At 42.1% G+C, this 18,234-nt stretch overlaps 2 protein-coding genes across 2 annotated transcripts in view; one reads left to right on the top strand and one right to left on the bottom strand.

The window, feature by feature from the left end:
* Nucleotides 1–18,234, top strand: part of SDC2 (syndecan 2) — a 111,895-nt gene that overhangs the window by 70,064 nt on the left and 23,597 nt on the right. The gene's annotated exons all lie outside the window — the stretch shown is intronic.
* On the bottom strand, nucleotides 1,693–9,508 carry LOC118883760 (60S ribosomal protein L39-like). Its single transcript, XM_036830907.1, has 2 exons — nucleotides 9,455–9,508; nucleotides 1,693–1,863 (listed from the first exon to the last, which is right to left on the bottom strand). The coding sequence occupies exons 1-2, from the start codon at nucleotides 9,506–9,508 to the stop codon at nucleotides 1,693–1,695; spliced, it is 225 nt and encodes a 74-aa protein (XP_036686802.1).

The raw sequence follows: 18,234 nt of genomic DNA, 5'->3' as shown, positions 1-18,234 counted from the left end.
CTGCCCAGGTGTATTTATTTATTTTTTAAAAATTGTACATTAAGGAAAGGAAAGTAGTTTTTAGGAAGATTACAGTGCGTTAAGCATTACAGTAAAGGCATAAAACGTATCAAGTATTTTAGTTACAGTTTTTTATGAATGAATATTATATGAATGAATTATTATATGAAAGGATAGTATGCGTTAATACACTAAGATCTTATTTCTGAAGTTTGTTTTAGAAATGAGATTTTTGTTCAGTAATAGTCTGGCTAAGTGGGTACATTTGCTCTTTGTAAGTTATCAATTTTTTTAAAATGTCAGAATTTTTTTCTAGAGGTGAAAGTTTTATTAGAGATGCTCAATCTCTCATTTTATAGTTAAGTGCAGTGAGGTCCCGATAAATCACACTGATTGCTGAAACCACCCTGAATCTGACTTGATCTTTTATTCAGAAGATATCGCAGGTCCTATGGGATCATCATACTGAAAAAAATCTTCCTTGTTACTCTATGCAGAAGAAATGAACTTAGGTTGAGTCTTAGTCTAGTAGGGTTTTGGATAAACAGAGTGTAACATACGTAAATCCTAACACTGTTCTTTTTTTTTTTTAAATAAATTTATTTATTTTTGGCTGTGTTGGGTGTTCGTTGCTGCACACAGGCTTTCTCTAGTTGCGGTGAGTGGGGGCTACTCTTCATTGTGGTGCGCGGGCTTCTCATTGCGGTCGCTTCTCTTGTTGTGGAGCACAGGCTCTAGGCGCACACTTCAGTAGTTGCGGCACGCGGGCTCAGTAGTTGTGGCTCACGGGCTCTAGAGCACAGGCTCAGTAGTTGTGGCGCATGGGCTCAGTTGCTTCACGGCATGTGGGATCTTCCCAGACCAGGGATCAAACTTGTGTCCCCTGCATTGGCAGGCAGATTCTCAACCACTGCGCCACCAGGGAAGCCCCTAACACTGTGTTCTTATGTGGTCTTGTCCATTAGGGTGAGGACAGGGTGGGTGGCGGTGGGAGAAGGGGAGTCAGAAGTGAACATCTGTGACACCAGCAGGAGCTGCTCCTATGACTGTAGTGTTGAGAGTGTCGCCTTGTGGCTGTGTCTCAGTTTTCCCTGACATCCATCACACCCGCATCACACAAAGATTGGGGAAAACTGCATTTCCTTCCACAAACCCTAGGTGTGTCTGATCAAAAAGGCCTCATAGATAACTGCCATGAAGAAATTGGAGACATTTAGAATGTAATGATGTTTCCCCTGGGGGCGGGAGGTGAAGGGTCCAGGGGTGGAAAATTGAGGAATCAATGACCTAGAAGTTGTGGAGTTGAAGTTCTGCAGCCAGTTGAAATATCTGAGTTGTTACCCCCAGAAGACTCATACTGTGAGTGAAGAATACCATGGGCATGGTGCCCTGAAGACCTGGGCTTGAGTTTGCCTTCTTTCCCACCCCTCATGCCACTTAGTAGCTGTGCAATCTTGAGTAGGACTCTGTAGACTCACATTCTTTTTTTTTTTTTTCCAAACGAAAGGTCTTAACGTATTTATTACCAAGCCAGCCCACGAGTGCAGAAACATTGAAACGAAGAGAAAAATCACTTTCCCAATGAAGCACATCCGGCTGTCCAGATAGTAGCAATGTTTTCAGAGTGATAGGTTAAGATACAAATGACCTTGGTAACAGCGTAAATATGTGTGCCAGCTTATGTGCAGCTCCTTATAGACCCAGCTTGGTTCTTCTCCAGTGCCTCCTCTTGGAGTTGTACTTGATTTTATTACGAGTTTTCATCCAAATCCATTGGGGAATTGGGACAATTCTGTTTTGTTTCTTGGCTAGGAATCGCTTGATCCTGAAAATCTTGTGAGTAGACCTGGTGAGGAACAGATTCTACTGCACACACCAGGATGGCGGAGAAAAAGAGAGAGCATCCTTTTTGATGTCGGTGACGCCCACTGCCTGGCCTGCCTCATCTGGGTGCTGGGAGCATTGACTACCTCACCTGGGTGTGGGGAGCAGCTCCCTGGATGACGTGAAAGTGTGGCATAGATGTAAAGCAGCCATATGAAATGTCTGGTGTTTATCATGATAATTATCACGGTTATATTATATGTTTATTATGTTGGCTGACTTCATTGTGGGTTTCTTAGATGCTTTCTCTTAAAGAAATATGGGATTGTAATTTAAAAGCACGTTTCATGTAAGAGCATCGGAGTTGACTTTGGTAAATTCATGAACTTAAACACTAAAACTCCTTCCTGGCCTTTAATTATTTCTTGATTATTTAAGAGCATTTAATTCATCCTAATGCTTTGGAGTTATAAAACCATTAATATTATTATGGCTCTGAAAGCAAAGGCTACAGCTAATTCATTAGAATGATAAGGAATATTGTGAAAGGGTTTTCAATCATTCTACTCACAACATTTCTGGGAAAATAATGAAACGTGAACCATAATAGAGTTTATCTGGACATATTTTACATGTCTAAAGAAGCCTTTATAATAACTATTGTACTTATTAGTTTTATGTGAAAGACAATTAATAAGCATATATAACATACCAGAAAATATTTTTGCTGATCTTACTTTCCCTAAGATGTTAGAGGTTTGTTTTATTTTTGTTTTAAAGTCATTCTGACCTTGCAATTTGAGAAGCATGGGCATTATTCTCATACTTTAATCCCTTTGTAAGCATTTATATTTAGGGAGGGAGTCTGTATATGTGTTTGTGTGTGTATGTTCAAGTATATATATCAAATGTCATCAAAGGCTGACTTCAAGAATTCTAGTAGCAAAAAGATAGGGAATAATTCTCATTTCTCAATTGCAGTTTAAAGAGAAAATGGTGTCCTGTTATGAAAGTCTTAAGTTTTGGCACGTTCTGCCATCTTTAATCTGATTGAGTGTTCACAAGGATAATTTAGTTGTCATAGATATTTTTTCCTAAACTTATTTTTGCCATAAAAGCCTCATTTCCCAACTGTATTGTGAGAAGTGGAGCGGGAGTAACATCTCATGAGTACCTACTATGTGCCAGGCACTGTTAGACACTTTATGTGCAGGTGTCATTTTACCATTGTAGGGGTATAATCTTCACTTTTTAGCAGGGGAAACTCCTGTGAACTCTTGCTGTCATTCAAACGTAGGTCTCCCGCACACTGAATGTCCATATTTTTCCCACTGTTTCCTTGTAGAGACATAAATTGCCAACTCTTTATCTAATATGCCAGTAAAGCTTATTCTACACTTAAAGGAGAATCGTCTCAGTTTTCTTTGCTTTGTCTTAAAAGTTATATGAGTTAGGGGTCAGGTAAACCCTCTGTCTGCAACGAAGCCTCTGGGTTTTTCCTCTCTTCCTCAGAAGTTCTTAATTACATTTGGCACATCTTATAGTGAAAGAATACGTCTTGTGGGGGTGAAAAATGAAATGGTAACTATAATGAATAAAATTGTTCACCAGTCCAACAAGTTGGTTTAAACCAAAGGGGGGGAAGCACCTCAAACGAATTTGTTTTTCATAATATACCTTTAAAACGTAATCAAAACTTGTTGAAGACACTAAACAATCGTCCAGTTGGTAAAACGGTTGGATTAGTACGCGGTGATAGAGCCCTGAAGCTCTGTCTATATTAGCTAGACAAGCAACGTGGCTGGAGGGGGTGATGGATCTGGGTCAGAGAGGTTCAATGACTTGCCTGAGGGAAAACCTGGAGGTGCAACTCTCACTTGGTGTTCTTGATTCGTAGGTGAGAAATAAATACCACAGGGATTGAGTTAGAGCCATCTTTTCTTGTATCTGCAGGTTTGTAGAATGTGAACTGGTTTGATACTGTAAACTGAGCACGGGTCTGCTGAAGCCAGGAGCTGGTTGGTGTAGCCCTAGGACCACAGCTCAGGCTGCCATTTTGGAAAAGTGGGTCTTTACTCATAAGGAAAAATAAGGGAGAAGTGAATTCATTCAATAAACATTTACTGAATGTTTTCTGTGCTTAGTAGGGAAGTAGGTGACGAGGGGAACTCTTCATCTGTTGAGGTAGGCAGACATAAATCAGAGTGTAATATAAGTAAAAGTCATAAGGAGTAATGAAAAGTCATTATGTGACCAGGGAAAGATGAGGACTTACATGTGGCTGGTGCTTAGGTAGAATGTTCTTTCATTCTCAATCCCCCTTTTTCCTTCTCATTCTCTCAGCCTAGCATCCTTTCCTCCATGAAGGCCTTTCCCTGATCCCCCCATCCCAGGACTGGGTTAGATTCCCTTGTTGTGGGGTCCTAGAGTACAGTTTACCACCCATAGCAGACATCTACCCCCTGGATTATAAGTGACTCTTACCTGACTGTAAGCTCCCGTGAGAGAAAGGGCCATGTAGACACAGGGCCCCGCACCTCATAGGTGCTTAAATATTTGCTAAATGAAGCTATAAAGGTTGGAATTCAGCTGGGGAGGGCCCTGTAATAATAATAGATATTTACTGAATGCTTATTATGTGCCAGGCACTATAAAAGGACTTGGTATGTATTAATGCCTCTAATTGTTCAGCAACCCAGAAAGTAGGTACTATTTGTTTTATAGATGGAGAACCTGAGGCACAGAAGTTGAATCGGTCCTCACAGGTTGCTTATAAGTGCAGAGCCTGGCGCAACCCTAGTCTTTTGGATCCAGAGTCTTGCCCTCACCCACTTTGCTCCCTGCTTGCCCTGCTTCGGAGTTTAGACGAGCTCCTGGAGCCAATGGAGTCTCTTAGTGCTCTAAGCAGGTGAGTGTGTGCCCGTGTAAAGTAATCCTGGCACTGTTGTGTAGATGGACTGTGCAAAGGAGGGAGATGCCTGGAGCAGGGCAGTCATCCCTGACACGGCACTGGCAAGACATATCAGCGTGATTTATTGACTTAACAAACAGGTGGAGCACTTCCTATGTGCCAGGCACTGTTCAAAGTGCTTTACAAATATCAACTGATTTCATGTTCATAGCAACCCTACGGGGTCGGCACTGTTACGATCATCTCCACTTTATAGATGAGGAACCTGAGCTTCAGGGAGGACCCACAGATGGTAAGTGGCAGGGCCAGACAAGGCTGAGTCCAGGCTCTTAACCACTATCCGTGCTGCCCTGAGTCTTCCTGTAAAGGGAACATTTGATTACTGGTGGTCTCCAGGGCTGCTCCTATTCCAGATAGTAGAGGATCTCGGTGATATTTTGGAGATGGATTCTTCCATTTGTAAAAGCATCTGCTCTGAAGACATTAGTCTAGAAATATTTAAATGATTCTGTTCTATTTAATATATGCTTGGCTTAGAGCAGAAAACAAAACAAAACAAAAAACAGAAGACACAGGCCCTGCCTTGAGGAACTTATATTATGCTGAGGGGAGACAAAAAAGCACATAGACATATAAAGAAAAAAATAATTTTGGCTAGAGAAAAGTAAGTGAAAAAAGTTAAAAAGGTGATGTGATAGACCTATACTATCCACTACGGCAGCCGCTCGCCACGTGCCCATTGAGCACTAGAAAGGTGGCCAGTCCACACTGTGAAGTGCTGTGTAAGATACACACTGCAGTTTAGAGACTTAATATGAAAAGAAAATTATCAATATCTCAATTTTTACATTGATTACATCTTAAAATAAATTGTTTATGTATTAGATTAAATAAAATATACTAAATAAATGACAGGTGAAATACGCTAGGCCCCAAAGGACAAATATTGTATATTCTACTTATATGAGGAATAATTGGATTCCTAGAGATAGAAAGTAGAATGATGGTTGCCAGGGGCTGGAGGGGCAAGAAATGAGGAATTATTGTTTGATGGGTACAGAGTTTCAGTTTGGGATGATGAAAAAAGTCTGGAGATGGATGGTAGTGATAGTTACTTGACAGTATGAACGTACTTAATGCCACTGACTACTAAAAATTTAAAAATACATGTGTGGTTCGCATTGTATTCTTATTGGACTATGTTGGGATAGAGAGTGGTGGGTAAGATGATCAGGAAAGGCTTTTTTGAGGAGATCTTCAAAAAAAAAAAAAATGAGTCCTCTGAAATGAGAAGGAATTGACCACACAGAAGCATGAGGGAAGAGTTTCAGTCAGATGAAGAGCTGGTGCCAAGGTCCTGGGGTGGGAACAAGTTTGAATGCTTGGGGAGGCGGGTGAGATGAGGATGGAAGTGGGGGTCCCAGGTCATGCAGAGTCTTATGAGCCACAGTGAAGAGTTCAGATACTACTTCTGCTCAACTTGAGATGAGAAACAAAGCAATAAAAAAATGCAAAGTCTGTATAGAGGAAACCATACAAAATTGCTAATATTTCTGACCTACAAAATGGCAATTTCATCTGATTGAACCTAAGATTGGGATTTGTTATGCCCTTTCTGCGAGCAAAGAATGCACTTCATTGTTTCTAATTACTTGTTCTTTGATGGGCGCCTCAGAGGACAGCACCCTGTCCTCTGAGAGCTTGCAGAGCACTATGCCTGATAGCAAATCTGTGTTGAAATGGAAGAAAACCTAGCTGGCCACAAACTTGACACTGTCACAAATCATAAAAAATTCTGAAGGCAGTCTCTTGAATGTTTCCTGTTTTATAAACCTTTGTCTTTGTCACCTTTGTGGCTTTTGGAACCTGGAGGGAAAGATAATAGTATCATTAGCACCTTTGGATCTCTTGTCTCTATCAAGTCATTGGGGGCATTTATTATTATTGCACAGGGAGACTTTTCCTTCTGGAAAGGTCTTGACTCAGGATAAGAAAATTGAAGGGCTGGCCTTCCCCATAGGGGAGGGTTGTTAGGAAGACAAGTTGGGGTGGTTTATCCATGTATTAAAGGCCGTCGGTGCTGGCTCAGGTCATCTCGCGGCCGTGCTCTGCATCCCGCACCCACCTTGGTGGCCTCGTTATGTTATTACCACCTTTCCCGGAGCAGGGGGCCTGGGACAATGAGAGGAGACCACATGGGAGGTGCTGCGGGACAAATCTTTTTCTTAATAGTCTTTGATACCAGAGCCCCTGGTGGAAAATGTTTGTTCATATTAGAGGGGGAGATGGTTAATACCTAAAATCCTTCATTTGGTGAAAACATTCTCTGGGCTTTGAAACCTCTCTGGCCACCTGCTGGGGACCAGTGGGTCCAGCCAGCAATAATGATTACCGCCTTGGGCTCTGGTCTTTTGTGCAAGTGGTCTGGGTCCTGTTTGAACTCCCCAACCAAATGCTTCTAAGTGGCTCTGGGCATCTCAGGTGGTGTGAGGGGAAGAGGTGAGTGCGGATTCCTCAGGCTATGTGGAGTTTTAAAAGTTGACTGGATGCATTGTGCTCCTCTGGGATGACTAGACATCTTTTCCTGGTAGCCTAGGTGCTGTGCAAGCTAATTTTCTAAAAACAGTAGAGGCATGTTATGTAATTATTGATATCTGAGCCACAAAGCAAAAATCTGTCCCATAATTCCTAGAAGATCTCTCAGCTCTGCATATTGTGATCTGTTTCTGTGGGGTCACTGTGGTGTCATCTTTGTTTACCGTCAAATGGTCAACTAATAGAAGTCATGAACTACATTCATTGACCACTTTCTAACCACATGAGGAACTCCTTATGTGGATAGTTTATATGAAGGTGGAGTTGGGTTTAGGGTAGTAACAGAGCCTTTCCTTTATTCTTCAGTCCTGATCAGCTTCGTTTGCTTTGTTTTATATCAAAGTTAGCCAGATCATTGTGACCCCCAGGCTTCATTATGACACAGACTAAGAAAGCTGTGTGATTCCCCAGAGTGGCTTGAGTTTGAAGAACAGTCACTTTTTTTTGACAGGGTACCGGATCTGCCTAAAAGAGCAAATTTGTCTACACAATTATAAATAATCATGCATTGGGTTTTTACTTTACAGTTTACAGTAGCTGTTTCACACATTGCCTCTCTTTAATCTTCCCATGAAACCTGGGAGACGGGCATTGTTATTTTCTCATCTTACAGGGAAGGAGGCTCAGCCTCCGAGTTTCTGTCCAGGTGCGCTGACTTCAGGTTGGATTCTCTTCAGCCCCTTCTAACTCACATGTTGCCTAACTTTCTGGCACGTGGCCCAGTGGTCTATAAGAATCTGGTCATTCAACATAAGGGGAGGAACCCATCATCCATCAAGTATTTCTGATTCTCTGTCTCGTAACTCCCACTGGCACGTCCCGCTTGCTTGGTCACCAAACTCATCATGTCTCAAACCACCTTGCTGTGTGAGCCACATGCCTGCTTCTTCCTATATTTCTGAGTCAGTGAAGGACTCTACCCCTCATTTGACGAAACCTGGGTGTTAGGATTATATGGTGGGTGATGGTGGACACACCATGTGATCGCTAGGGCTCAGGGTTCCACAGCTGTAAAATGGGGCTAATACCTGTCTTATTGGGTGTTGGGAGTATTTTGGGGTCTCATCCATTTACATTTGGCACACAAATGCTCAACAAGGATAGCAGCTACTGTTGTCATTTAAAAAATATCATTATAGCCTCTTTCCCCTCATTCAGTCAATTGGCAGGTCCTGCAGATTCTACCCACATTAATACCATCGACTCCGTCCTTTCCAATCTCTCTGCCTTAGACTTCTTACATAATTGCTGCCGTAATTTGACTCATCAGCCATGTCTCCAGTCCAGCCCCTCTAATCCATCATCTGCACTATATCCAGCCTCATTTTTCCAAAAGCACAAATTTGAACTTCTCCTTGAAGTCCTTCATTTGCTTACAGAATAAATATAAATTCTTTAGTTTCTCCCCAAAGGCCCTTCATGACCTGACCCTTTTCATAGCCTCATCTCACTGTCATTCCTGTTCCTGGACACACACGCTACCCTCCACCGTGCAGAACTGGGGCTCCTCTGAGTAATTCCCCATCCTGTCTGGGTCCCCTAAATGTCTTGGTTCTCTGTCCCCAGTTTCCCCTCTTCCCTCCTGCCCCTCAGACCCCACCTGCTGCCATGCCTAGCTGGTGTCAACCCACCTTCAGCTTCGTGGTCTCAGCACCTCACATAGCATCCTGCACACAGTAGGTGCTCAAGAAGTGAACGAATTAACTCTTGGCTTCAGTGGATACTGCGTGGCCAGCATCTTTAGCCCAGGGTCCTCTCACATCTCCAGCGTCTCTTGGGGGCTGGCAAGGCTGGACGCAGACTGGATCTTCAGGGGAAGACCCTGGGTTGGTAGCTGAGCCACCAGGAGGCCTGGAGTCTGCCCCTGGGAACTTGGGATGAAGAGAAATGAGGTCACTGTCACCACAATTCTTCCACTTCATCACAGCAAGAAAGCCTACCTGAGGTTCAAGTATTTACAGCAGCGGCTGTCCCACCAGGAATTTATCCAGAGTTGCCATTTGACTGTTCAGAATTTACATCATAATTGTCCCTAAATATTCCCTTCAGAAGCAGCCATCCTCCCCCCACCCCCACCCCATCAACAACCAGCTGAGAATGATTATCCATGGTTACCAGGCCTACCATCTCCATCAGCCGAAAAGTGACAAAGCCAGGCCTGCTGGCCCTAAAGGCCATAGGCGCTTACCCTGTTGTGGCTGGAATCACACTTGTCCAGAGTCATCTGACAGCTTTCCACAGAAGGTTGTGAGGCGTTAGTCTAGTCTTATTGTTTTGTGAGAAAGACATTTAACGCTTCCCTCCGTATGTTATGCTCTGGAAAACTCAAGAAGCGTGGAAAACTTACTGCATTACATGTATGTTTGAAACCACTAGAAATCCAAGCCTCTCTCCTTCATGAGAACTATGGGGATTTGCTTTGTCCTCCCCCCCAAAAAAAGATGCAAAACATGCTAAATATGTTCCCAAGCAAGTGTTGACATCTCTGAGTTTCATGCTCAGATATACAGAAGTGCCTGAAAAAGGACCCCACGATCCACCTGCTATGGATCTTGGAAATGCAGACTTGTCTGAAAGAGAAGGCTGTGACCAGGGAAAAGGATTTATTCTCTAAGACATAGGTTGCTCTCTTTATGCTGGTGTGTTTCAGTCAACTTTTTACTGAAGTATAACGCCATCAGAAAAGGACACAAATCAGAAGTGCACAGCTTGAATTAAGGACACAAATCAGAAGTGCACAGCTTGAATTTGCAAGTTGCCCTTTTCATATATTAATATATAACGATTAATAGGATTTGGTGCCACCACCAATTTCTCATTGAATTAAATGAAGGGGTCGGTGAGGATGGAGATGGGAATGAAGTTCTGAATTCCATTCTCTTGACACAGCTGTTTAATAACCTCCCCGTTACTCACATGCTCAAGAAGGCCAAGTTTTGTTTCCTGGTGCTCACAGCCTGTAACTTTTGTCTCCAGTTCTGTCGCTTTAGTCTTCTGAATACACAGATGAATTCCAGTGAAGCCCCCATATATAAAGGTGGCCTGCTCCCATCCTACTTGTTTGTCCGAAGAAAGGACCCCAAAGAGTTTATCTGCACACGTGGTTCTGATAAGGGAGTTCCTTACCTAGATTGGATTTCCCCCCCTTATGATGATGCCTCTCTTACCCCTATGTCTTCCCCTTTTCTGTCTTCAGAGGTGGAAACTCTTTAGGGCTGTAGTTTATCTCTCAAGTTCATGGCCTTCTTTTCTTCTAGAAGATTTGTCTGATCACCTCCCCTCCTCCCATGCCATCTTCTGTGGGTCCACTTAGTTGAAGCCAACTTAACACAGGCTGGTGCAATTTTCAGTCAAGTGCAGTTCACTCTTCCCCCTTGTTAGGAAAACAGCACTTTCTTGGCCCATTAGTGATGAACTAATTCTCCATAATATTTTCTAATATCCAGTCCACATTCAGTTTTCCCCAGTTGTCCTAAGAATGCCTTTTACAATTAAAAAACAAAAACAACAGAGTATACTAGAGTTTTTGTTCCTGGTAGTTTATTAATGCATCAGAGAATATCTGGATGATTGTGATGGCTCAGTGGATAGAACAGTGGTGCAGACATTGTTAATCGTGTAGACAGTTCCCCAGGAGAAGACTGCATTTGCCTGTCTGTTTTTGGCAGTTTCCTTACTTGCTTGATGCAGCAAGTGTAGGCAAAAGTGAATGAATAAGCATGAATGCAGACACCCATCACCACTGTGAATGAGCCACTTATCACTCCTAGAAGTCTGGAAGGTCTCATTTCTTTCATGAACCTAATTGTCATCGGTGTGAGGCAGCCACATACACACGTTGTTAGTACCCAGGAACCACCTCGTGTGTGCTGGTTTGCCAGAAAACGTGTGTTTTTATTCTAGAAAGGAGCATAGCTCAGTACAGGTACATGGGCAGGCCTTAGGAATTCACCAGAGATTTGGACATCATGATAGTTAATAGACTTTATTTTGGGGGAGTACCTGTTAAGATTTACAGAATAATTGAACAGATAGTATATAGTTTTATATATCCCTCAGGCCCCTACCCATTTCCCTTATTATTGCATACATTGGTTACAATTAATGAACCAATATTGCTACATTATCATTAGCTATAGTCCACAGTGTACTTTAAGGTTCACACTTCGTGTTGTACATTCTGTTGGTTTTGACAAATGCTTAATGTCATGTATCTACCATTACAGTTTCACACAGGATGGTTTCACTGCCCTAAAAAATCTCACTTTCCATCTGTTCATCTGTCCCTCCTTCCCCCGAACACCTGATGTTTTACTGTCTCCATAGTTTTGCCTCTTCCAGAATGTCATATAGTTGAAATCGTACAGTGTGTAGCCTTTTCAGACTGGCTTCTTTCACTTAGTAAGATGCATGTAAGTTTCCTCCTTGTCTTTTACTGGCTTGATAGCTCATTTTATCTTATCACTGAATACTATTCCACTGTTTGGCTCTACCACACTTTGCTTATCCACAAAGCTTACCGTTTTATTTATTTATTTTTTAAAATACATCTTTATTGGAGTATAATTGCTTCACAATGCTGTGTTAGTTTGTGTTGTACAGCAAAGTGAATCAGCCATGTGCATACATATGTCCCCATATCCCCTCCCTCTTGAGCCTCCCTCCCACCCTCCCTATCCCAGCCCTCTAGGTCGTCGTTATTTTTAAATAGATGATAGAACATTTCGGCACATAGTAGGTGTTTGGTAAATCAATAGTTATTAAATGACTTAGTTAGATTGAATCCTTACTTTTTCTGACAGGTGTGTAGTGCAAAGGGAGTGTTATGATGGAAAAGGCAATTCTGTGTTAGGCATTGATTTCTGCTAATATGCAGTTATTGTTTAAGGAGAGAGCATTTAACCCCACAGCGGCTTAGCCCAGCAGCTGCAGACAGCTTTGATATGCCCAGGCTTCCAACAACAGTTTAAACATTCTCCCTAGCACTGCGCTGTCCAATGTAGTAGCCACTAGCCACTAGCCATGTGTGGCTATTTCAATTTCAATTGATTAAAAGTAAATGCAATAAAAAATTCAGTGCCTCTGTTGCACCAGCCACATTTCAATTGCTCGATAGCTATATGTGACTAGTGGCTCCCATTTTGGACAAGCCATGTCTAGAACATCGTAATCATCACAGACAATTGTATCGGACAGCCCTGATCTAGAGCATTCAAATAGAAGGAGGGGATTGAAATGAGTTGACCAGGCGGATTCTGCTTTCTCCTTAATGCTTAGCTGTTTCTGAGCTGTAACAATTTTACAATGGAAGAGAGGAAAGCCAGAGATTTGTTTGCTGGAGAAAAGTTGCTTAAAATAACTTGGGATAAAAAGGCTGCCCAGCCCAGTGAAGCTGTGAAATCCTCCTTGTGTGACAACCCCAGGAGGCCTAGCTTGCCAAAGGTTTAGTCCCTTGATCAGCTAGTGTTACGGAGTTTTACAGAACTCTTGAGTTCTTACTTATTTAGTTTGGTGAAAAAGCAGGGGCCTTCTCTAATTTGAGGGGTTGGGTTGGGTGTGGAGAGGGAGTTAAACTTCTCAACTAATAAATCTGCAAATTGTACACCCACCCCTGAGTAAACGCCTATGGTCCTTGGATGCCAGGAATGTGAAACCTGAACAAATATCAGATATTTGCCACAGAAATTGTAGCTCATTCCCTTGAAATTGAGATTACTCTTATTTGGGAGCAAAGCAAATGACAGTTAAGTTTTCTTGGTTTTTTTCTTTTTTGCCAGCTCTTTGGATGTGATCAGATCTAATTTCATTCACGTGGTAAGTGCCATGCTGACACAAAGTGTTATGGGTTTTTTCAGTCTACTTAGATTTCAATTCTGTATGCATTTTATGTATGGCATTTTAATAAAGTCTTCAGGTTTTTTTCTTCTAAATAGAAGTACAGATAACAGACATTATATGAAATTGTGCTTTTCCTTAATGCTTAATCTGGAAATTGGCTGTTGATGTTGGTGAGGGTTTTTAATATAATTTTCAACTGAAAACACCAAATTGCTCTGTTTGCACATTGTAGCTTTAAATATTGACTTTTCATCTTTTGACATGCTTGGGTTTCTAAGAGGGCCGCATGTGGAAAGGCAAGTTTGACAGGATAATATATCTACCAGAATTCCTATGAAAAGACTTAAAATATTCTGGTATTTGGATGTCCATTCAGGATGTTACCACTTGGAATCATGACTGTCTATAAACACAGGCTTAGAATTGATAGTTTTCTCTAAGAATAGGCACAGAGAAAATAGTATATTATCTTGCAAATGAAGAATTGGAAATTCCAGACCTCAAATGAAGACAGATTTCCCTTTAATCTTTCGGCTAGGGTTACCTGCTAAACAACTCTTAGAAGAGTTGCTGAGATTTAATCAGTATTTAATAATTATTGCATTTGTTCAACTGACTTTTCTTTGAAAACAAACACGTTGGCCTTTGAATAAAAGGCAGGATAACGGATGGATTTCTTATATTTACTATGGTTTTCCTTTAATTTTAAAAAGTATATTTTAATTTAGACACTGTTTTGTGTTAGCAAAGTCTCAAGAAATTGATTATGGTTTCTTCACATGGGATTGTTTTCTTAAAAGCCATGCAAGGGGAAAGAATCAATATTAGGGCTTTCCGAGTGGCAGCTTTTTACAGAGCCCCCCAGCACGATAGATTACAGCTGTTTTTGTAAAGGATTTTAAAAGAACAATCTGTATTAAAAGCCTCCTTCTTTGGTATGAGCTGGAACAGTTCCAAGCGGGTTTCCACGGGGGCTGCGCTGCCGCGTGACCACTTGAATGAAGGGCTTGTGGCCGCACCGGCGCGCCAGGGCAGCCAGGCGGGGAAAGGCTATTAGGTGAGGGGTTGTTGGCCTGCATGCCAAAGAGGTTACCCTGGCAGCTGCCATCAGTCAGCCGAATTCCTCAACCTCCCAAAGCAGGAGGGGCAAGAAGCAAGTGGTTTTTCTACCAGCGGTGTGTAAGCGGCTGGAAGAGAGAGATGGAAGTATCCATATATCTCTGTTCCACAGCATTGGCCAAAGGCAGGCAGGTCCAGTCCAAGTTAGGAAGGATAGAAACTGATAGCCCCCGAGCTTCCACATCCTCAGCTGTGGCCTGGAGGCCGGTGAGGAGTGGACGCATCTTCCTTGGGTCTCTTACTCTTGAGCCCCAGGAGAGAGTTCTTCTCAGGCTGCCTGCTGATCTTGTACCAATTAAATAATAAACTCTACTCTGTGGGCAGAGGCGCTGTGTGGCAGCGGGGTGCCCGGAGCAGTTACATCTATTCGAAACCGGTCCCATCTCAAAAGGCTGTGACAGGACCCAAGTGAGAGACCATGAATGTGGGCTGTGCTCCCCGGGCTTTAATTCTCAGTAAGACCCTGTGCTCTCTAGGAAATGAAGATGTAACAAGTAGCTCCAGGCGGCTGTCATCCGAAAAGGCGGGGCTTTTTACATAGATCTTGCCATTGGTTGCTTTGCAGAAGGCATTTGCAGGCACGGGGTGGCCCATTAATTTGGGAAGAAGGAAAGATCCTGGGGAATATGGGAATTTTTAGAAAATAATTTAGCACACTTGGGTGCTAAATCACCCCAGAGGCTTTTGGTATGGCTTGCTTCAGAACTGATGGAATCAGCCAGTAAGCTGCTTTTATTACTGGATTCACCTGGAGAAAAAAAAAATTCCTTGCGATGATCTGATATGTTTTTGACTCCTAGCTATTTGCTTTTCCTTATCTCCCATATTTTTAGAAAACTAAGTGCTATGTCTCTTATGAAATGGTACTTACGAATGTGTGTTCCAGCTGAGACTTTTAATTATCACTGGCAAATTACCATGAATTGGCCTCATTTGGGTGCAAAAAATAATGACAGACTCTTTTCAATATATTCTCTAAAGAGCTTCTTAAATATTATTTTTTAACTGAGTATGTAATTTTACCATCTTGCAGGCTCTGTTTTTCCCTTCATCTTTGACATCCTCGTATTTTAAGAATAAGAGTTACGATTCCATCAGCAGGATGTCGGAATGTCTTCATAGTAGATTCTGATGGAGGTAGATCAGAAAGACAGGCAGCTCTGGGGTGGATTAGGTTACCTTTTGGATTTTTGAAGGCTTTGCCCACATGTTAGTTTGAACAGCCAATAAAGTGTTTATTGTTTTTGGAAAAAAATATGACTATCCACACATCTCCTTTCCTCTTCCTATGGCAAGACTGTAAATGTTATCTTCAGATAAATAACTCATAAACAACACTTGAGAACACCAACAGGAGCGCTTTCTAAAATGCGTTCGCTTGAGAGATGGCACAGGTCACGTGACTGTAAACAGTCCTTGTGAAACAGGTGCTTTTGTCTGGGAGCTCAGGCTTCATTTCTTGGGAAATTCCATGCAGGGTCCACAGTGGATTTCATAATAGGACTCTAATACCTTTAAACTTTTTCCCGCTTCCTCTATCAAGGAAATCATTTCTTTAAAAGCTGCTTGGCCTTCATTGTTTACTGGTTGGAAAGTTTGGTCAAGAACAGTTCCTTTATATAACAAGAAGAAATACGGGGCCAGGGGCTATGTGCCTTGGGCAGAATCAGAGTGTTTTTTCAGTAGATAATCAAGAATGTGAATAATCCTTCGGCACACGGTGCAGCCGCCGCTGTGACTTGGTACTAGGTATTAAAAGCCCACTGTTCATGTACACATTGCTATATTTAAAATAGACAACAAGGACCTACTGTATAGCACAGGGAACTCTGCTCAATGTTCTTTAATAACCTACATGGGAAAAGAATTTGCAAAAGAATAGATACATGTGTATGTATAGCTGAATCACTTTGCTGTACACCTGAAGCTAACACAACGTTGTTAATCAACTCTACTCCAATATAAAATAAAAAATTTAGAAAAAGCCCGTGTTCAGAACAGCTTGACTCCACTTTTGAAATCCGTGTTCTCATCCCCTTTGGATGTATCCCTTTCTGCGTAGCTTTGTTCCTTTTATTTAGATAAGTGCTGACGCATTCTCAATCTTCCAGTGTAAGGAAGTAGCCGCATGTCATTTTCTTCGTTGAAAAAGTCTCCTAGATCAGGTAGTCACTGTGCCAAATCCAAGGCTGTCTGGAATCAGCAGAAGGAGAGATAGAGCAAGAGGCTCCCCTTGCAGACAGACGAGATCAGTGTAACAGGATGGACCCTGAAAACCAGGAACAACGCGAAACATCTTGGGGGCTCACTGGCACATCAGCCCTGGAGGTGTGTCGGGAGCACCGTGCTCCCAGGTCAGGTAGTGGCCACTGCAGGTGGGGACTAAGCTGGAAGGGAGCTTGTTGACTGGGGCACCGGCAGCCTCACCTTGATGTGGAGTGTCTTCCTTGCTTTAAATAACTCAAGAGCAAAGAGTAGCTAATGAGATGGGTAATTAGACCCAGGACATTTTAGAACCTAGAATCTTGTAGTTAAAAATCCATTTTACTATACCTTTTGCCTTTATGGCTTCAGTTAAACTGGATCGGAAGTGGCCCAAGCACTGTGGTATGATTCTGTGGCACTTTTCTGAAGTGTGCACTTTTTTTGTTGTTGTTTGTCACTTATACACCCATATACTTCCATGACGCTTTCTTTAGGTTCTTTATATGTGTATGTACCTGTCTGTTTGAATTCATTAACTGTTAAAAGTTACTGTTGATGTTTGGAAGCTGGTCCCTGGCCCTTTCCATTGATCTTGTGCTTTCTGTGCCTTTAGCAGCATATATATGTTGGAAAATATAACAAAAATATCAATTAGGAGTGAAATCATTCGCAAGCCACCACCCTCACCAATTAACTCTCTTCATTTTTCCACTCCCCTTTCAGTGCTTAACCAAATGATATGAAATTTTAAGAGTTGTAATATTAGAAAATATTAAAGCAATATATGCTTTTTAAGTAGAGTGTGTTGTCTAAACTTTTTCCTCATTGTTCTGTGGTATATGATTTTTAACGGCTGTGTTGAGAAATTAACGTATCATACACAATTGACATAGCTACCCCTCTAGGGTTGCATTTAGGTCGTCTCAGTGAGTTTGCTTTAATGCAGTAGTAAACACCCCACCTCTCCTTCTTTTTAGAATATTTCCTTAGGATAATTCCTGAGAGTAGAAACAGCTGGTCAGATGCTAAGAAAGATTTCATATCTTCTTAAAACACATTGCCAGTGTGCTTCCCGAAGGGCTTGTGCCCATTTCTGTTAGTTGGCATATTTTAAATAGAGCTTCTCTTGACAGGCCCGCAGTAAAGCTTCCCATATTCCTATCAACGTTCAAACTCAGTGCTAGCTTAGACCTGAAACACAGGCTCAGTTGGAAATTCCATCCACCAGCTGCTGCTCTCTGCCAAGCGCAGGTTCATTCTCCAGCATCAGTTGGAGCCTGGAAGGGCGTGGTATGCCCTTTGGACCGGTCTTTCCCATTTTCCTGTCCCATAGGCGTCCTGTGGCAGTCTGTCGGCTCCCGTATAGGGTGGAGAATATATGTGGTTGTGCCTTGGGGCCTAAAATTGTAGCAGATGAAAAGCCTTTAGAGTGAATTATTAAATCTAAACCAGAGCCTGTTGGCTTCCTGTGCTTGATTTGGAATCTGTTCCATTATGGTAGTTTTTACAAAACACTTCTGAATGAGAAATAAATTCCAAATCTCTTTTTTTCCCCCCTCTCCTGCCAAACGCCACCAGAAAACAGAATCTCGTTATTTCAGTTAGAATATATTAATACTGACCCTCTCCAGCACTTGGGAGTTTTCAGGTTAGGCCCACACGGCTTCTATTTTTACCCTAGTCTAAACTGTGGTCATATGGATGGCAAAATAAATACTGGAATATTCTAGTTTGGGAGGGGG

This window comes from Balaenoptera musculus, chromosome 17 (assembly GCF_009873245.2).
Source record: "Balaenoptera musculus isolate JJ_BM4_2016_0621 chromosome 17, mBalMus1.pri.v3, whole genome shotgun sequence".
NCBI classification, from domain to species: Eukaryota; Metazoa; Chordata; class Mammalia; order Artiodactyla; family Balaenopteridae; genus Balaenoptera; species Balaenoptera musculus.
The sequence above is the reverse complement of the archived record's forward strand: the minus strand, read 5'-3'. Positions and strand labels throughout refer to the sequence as shown.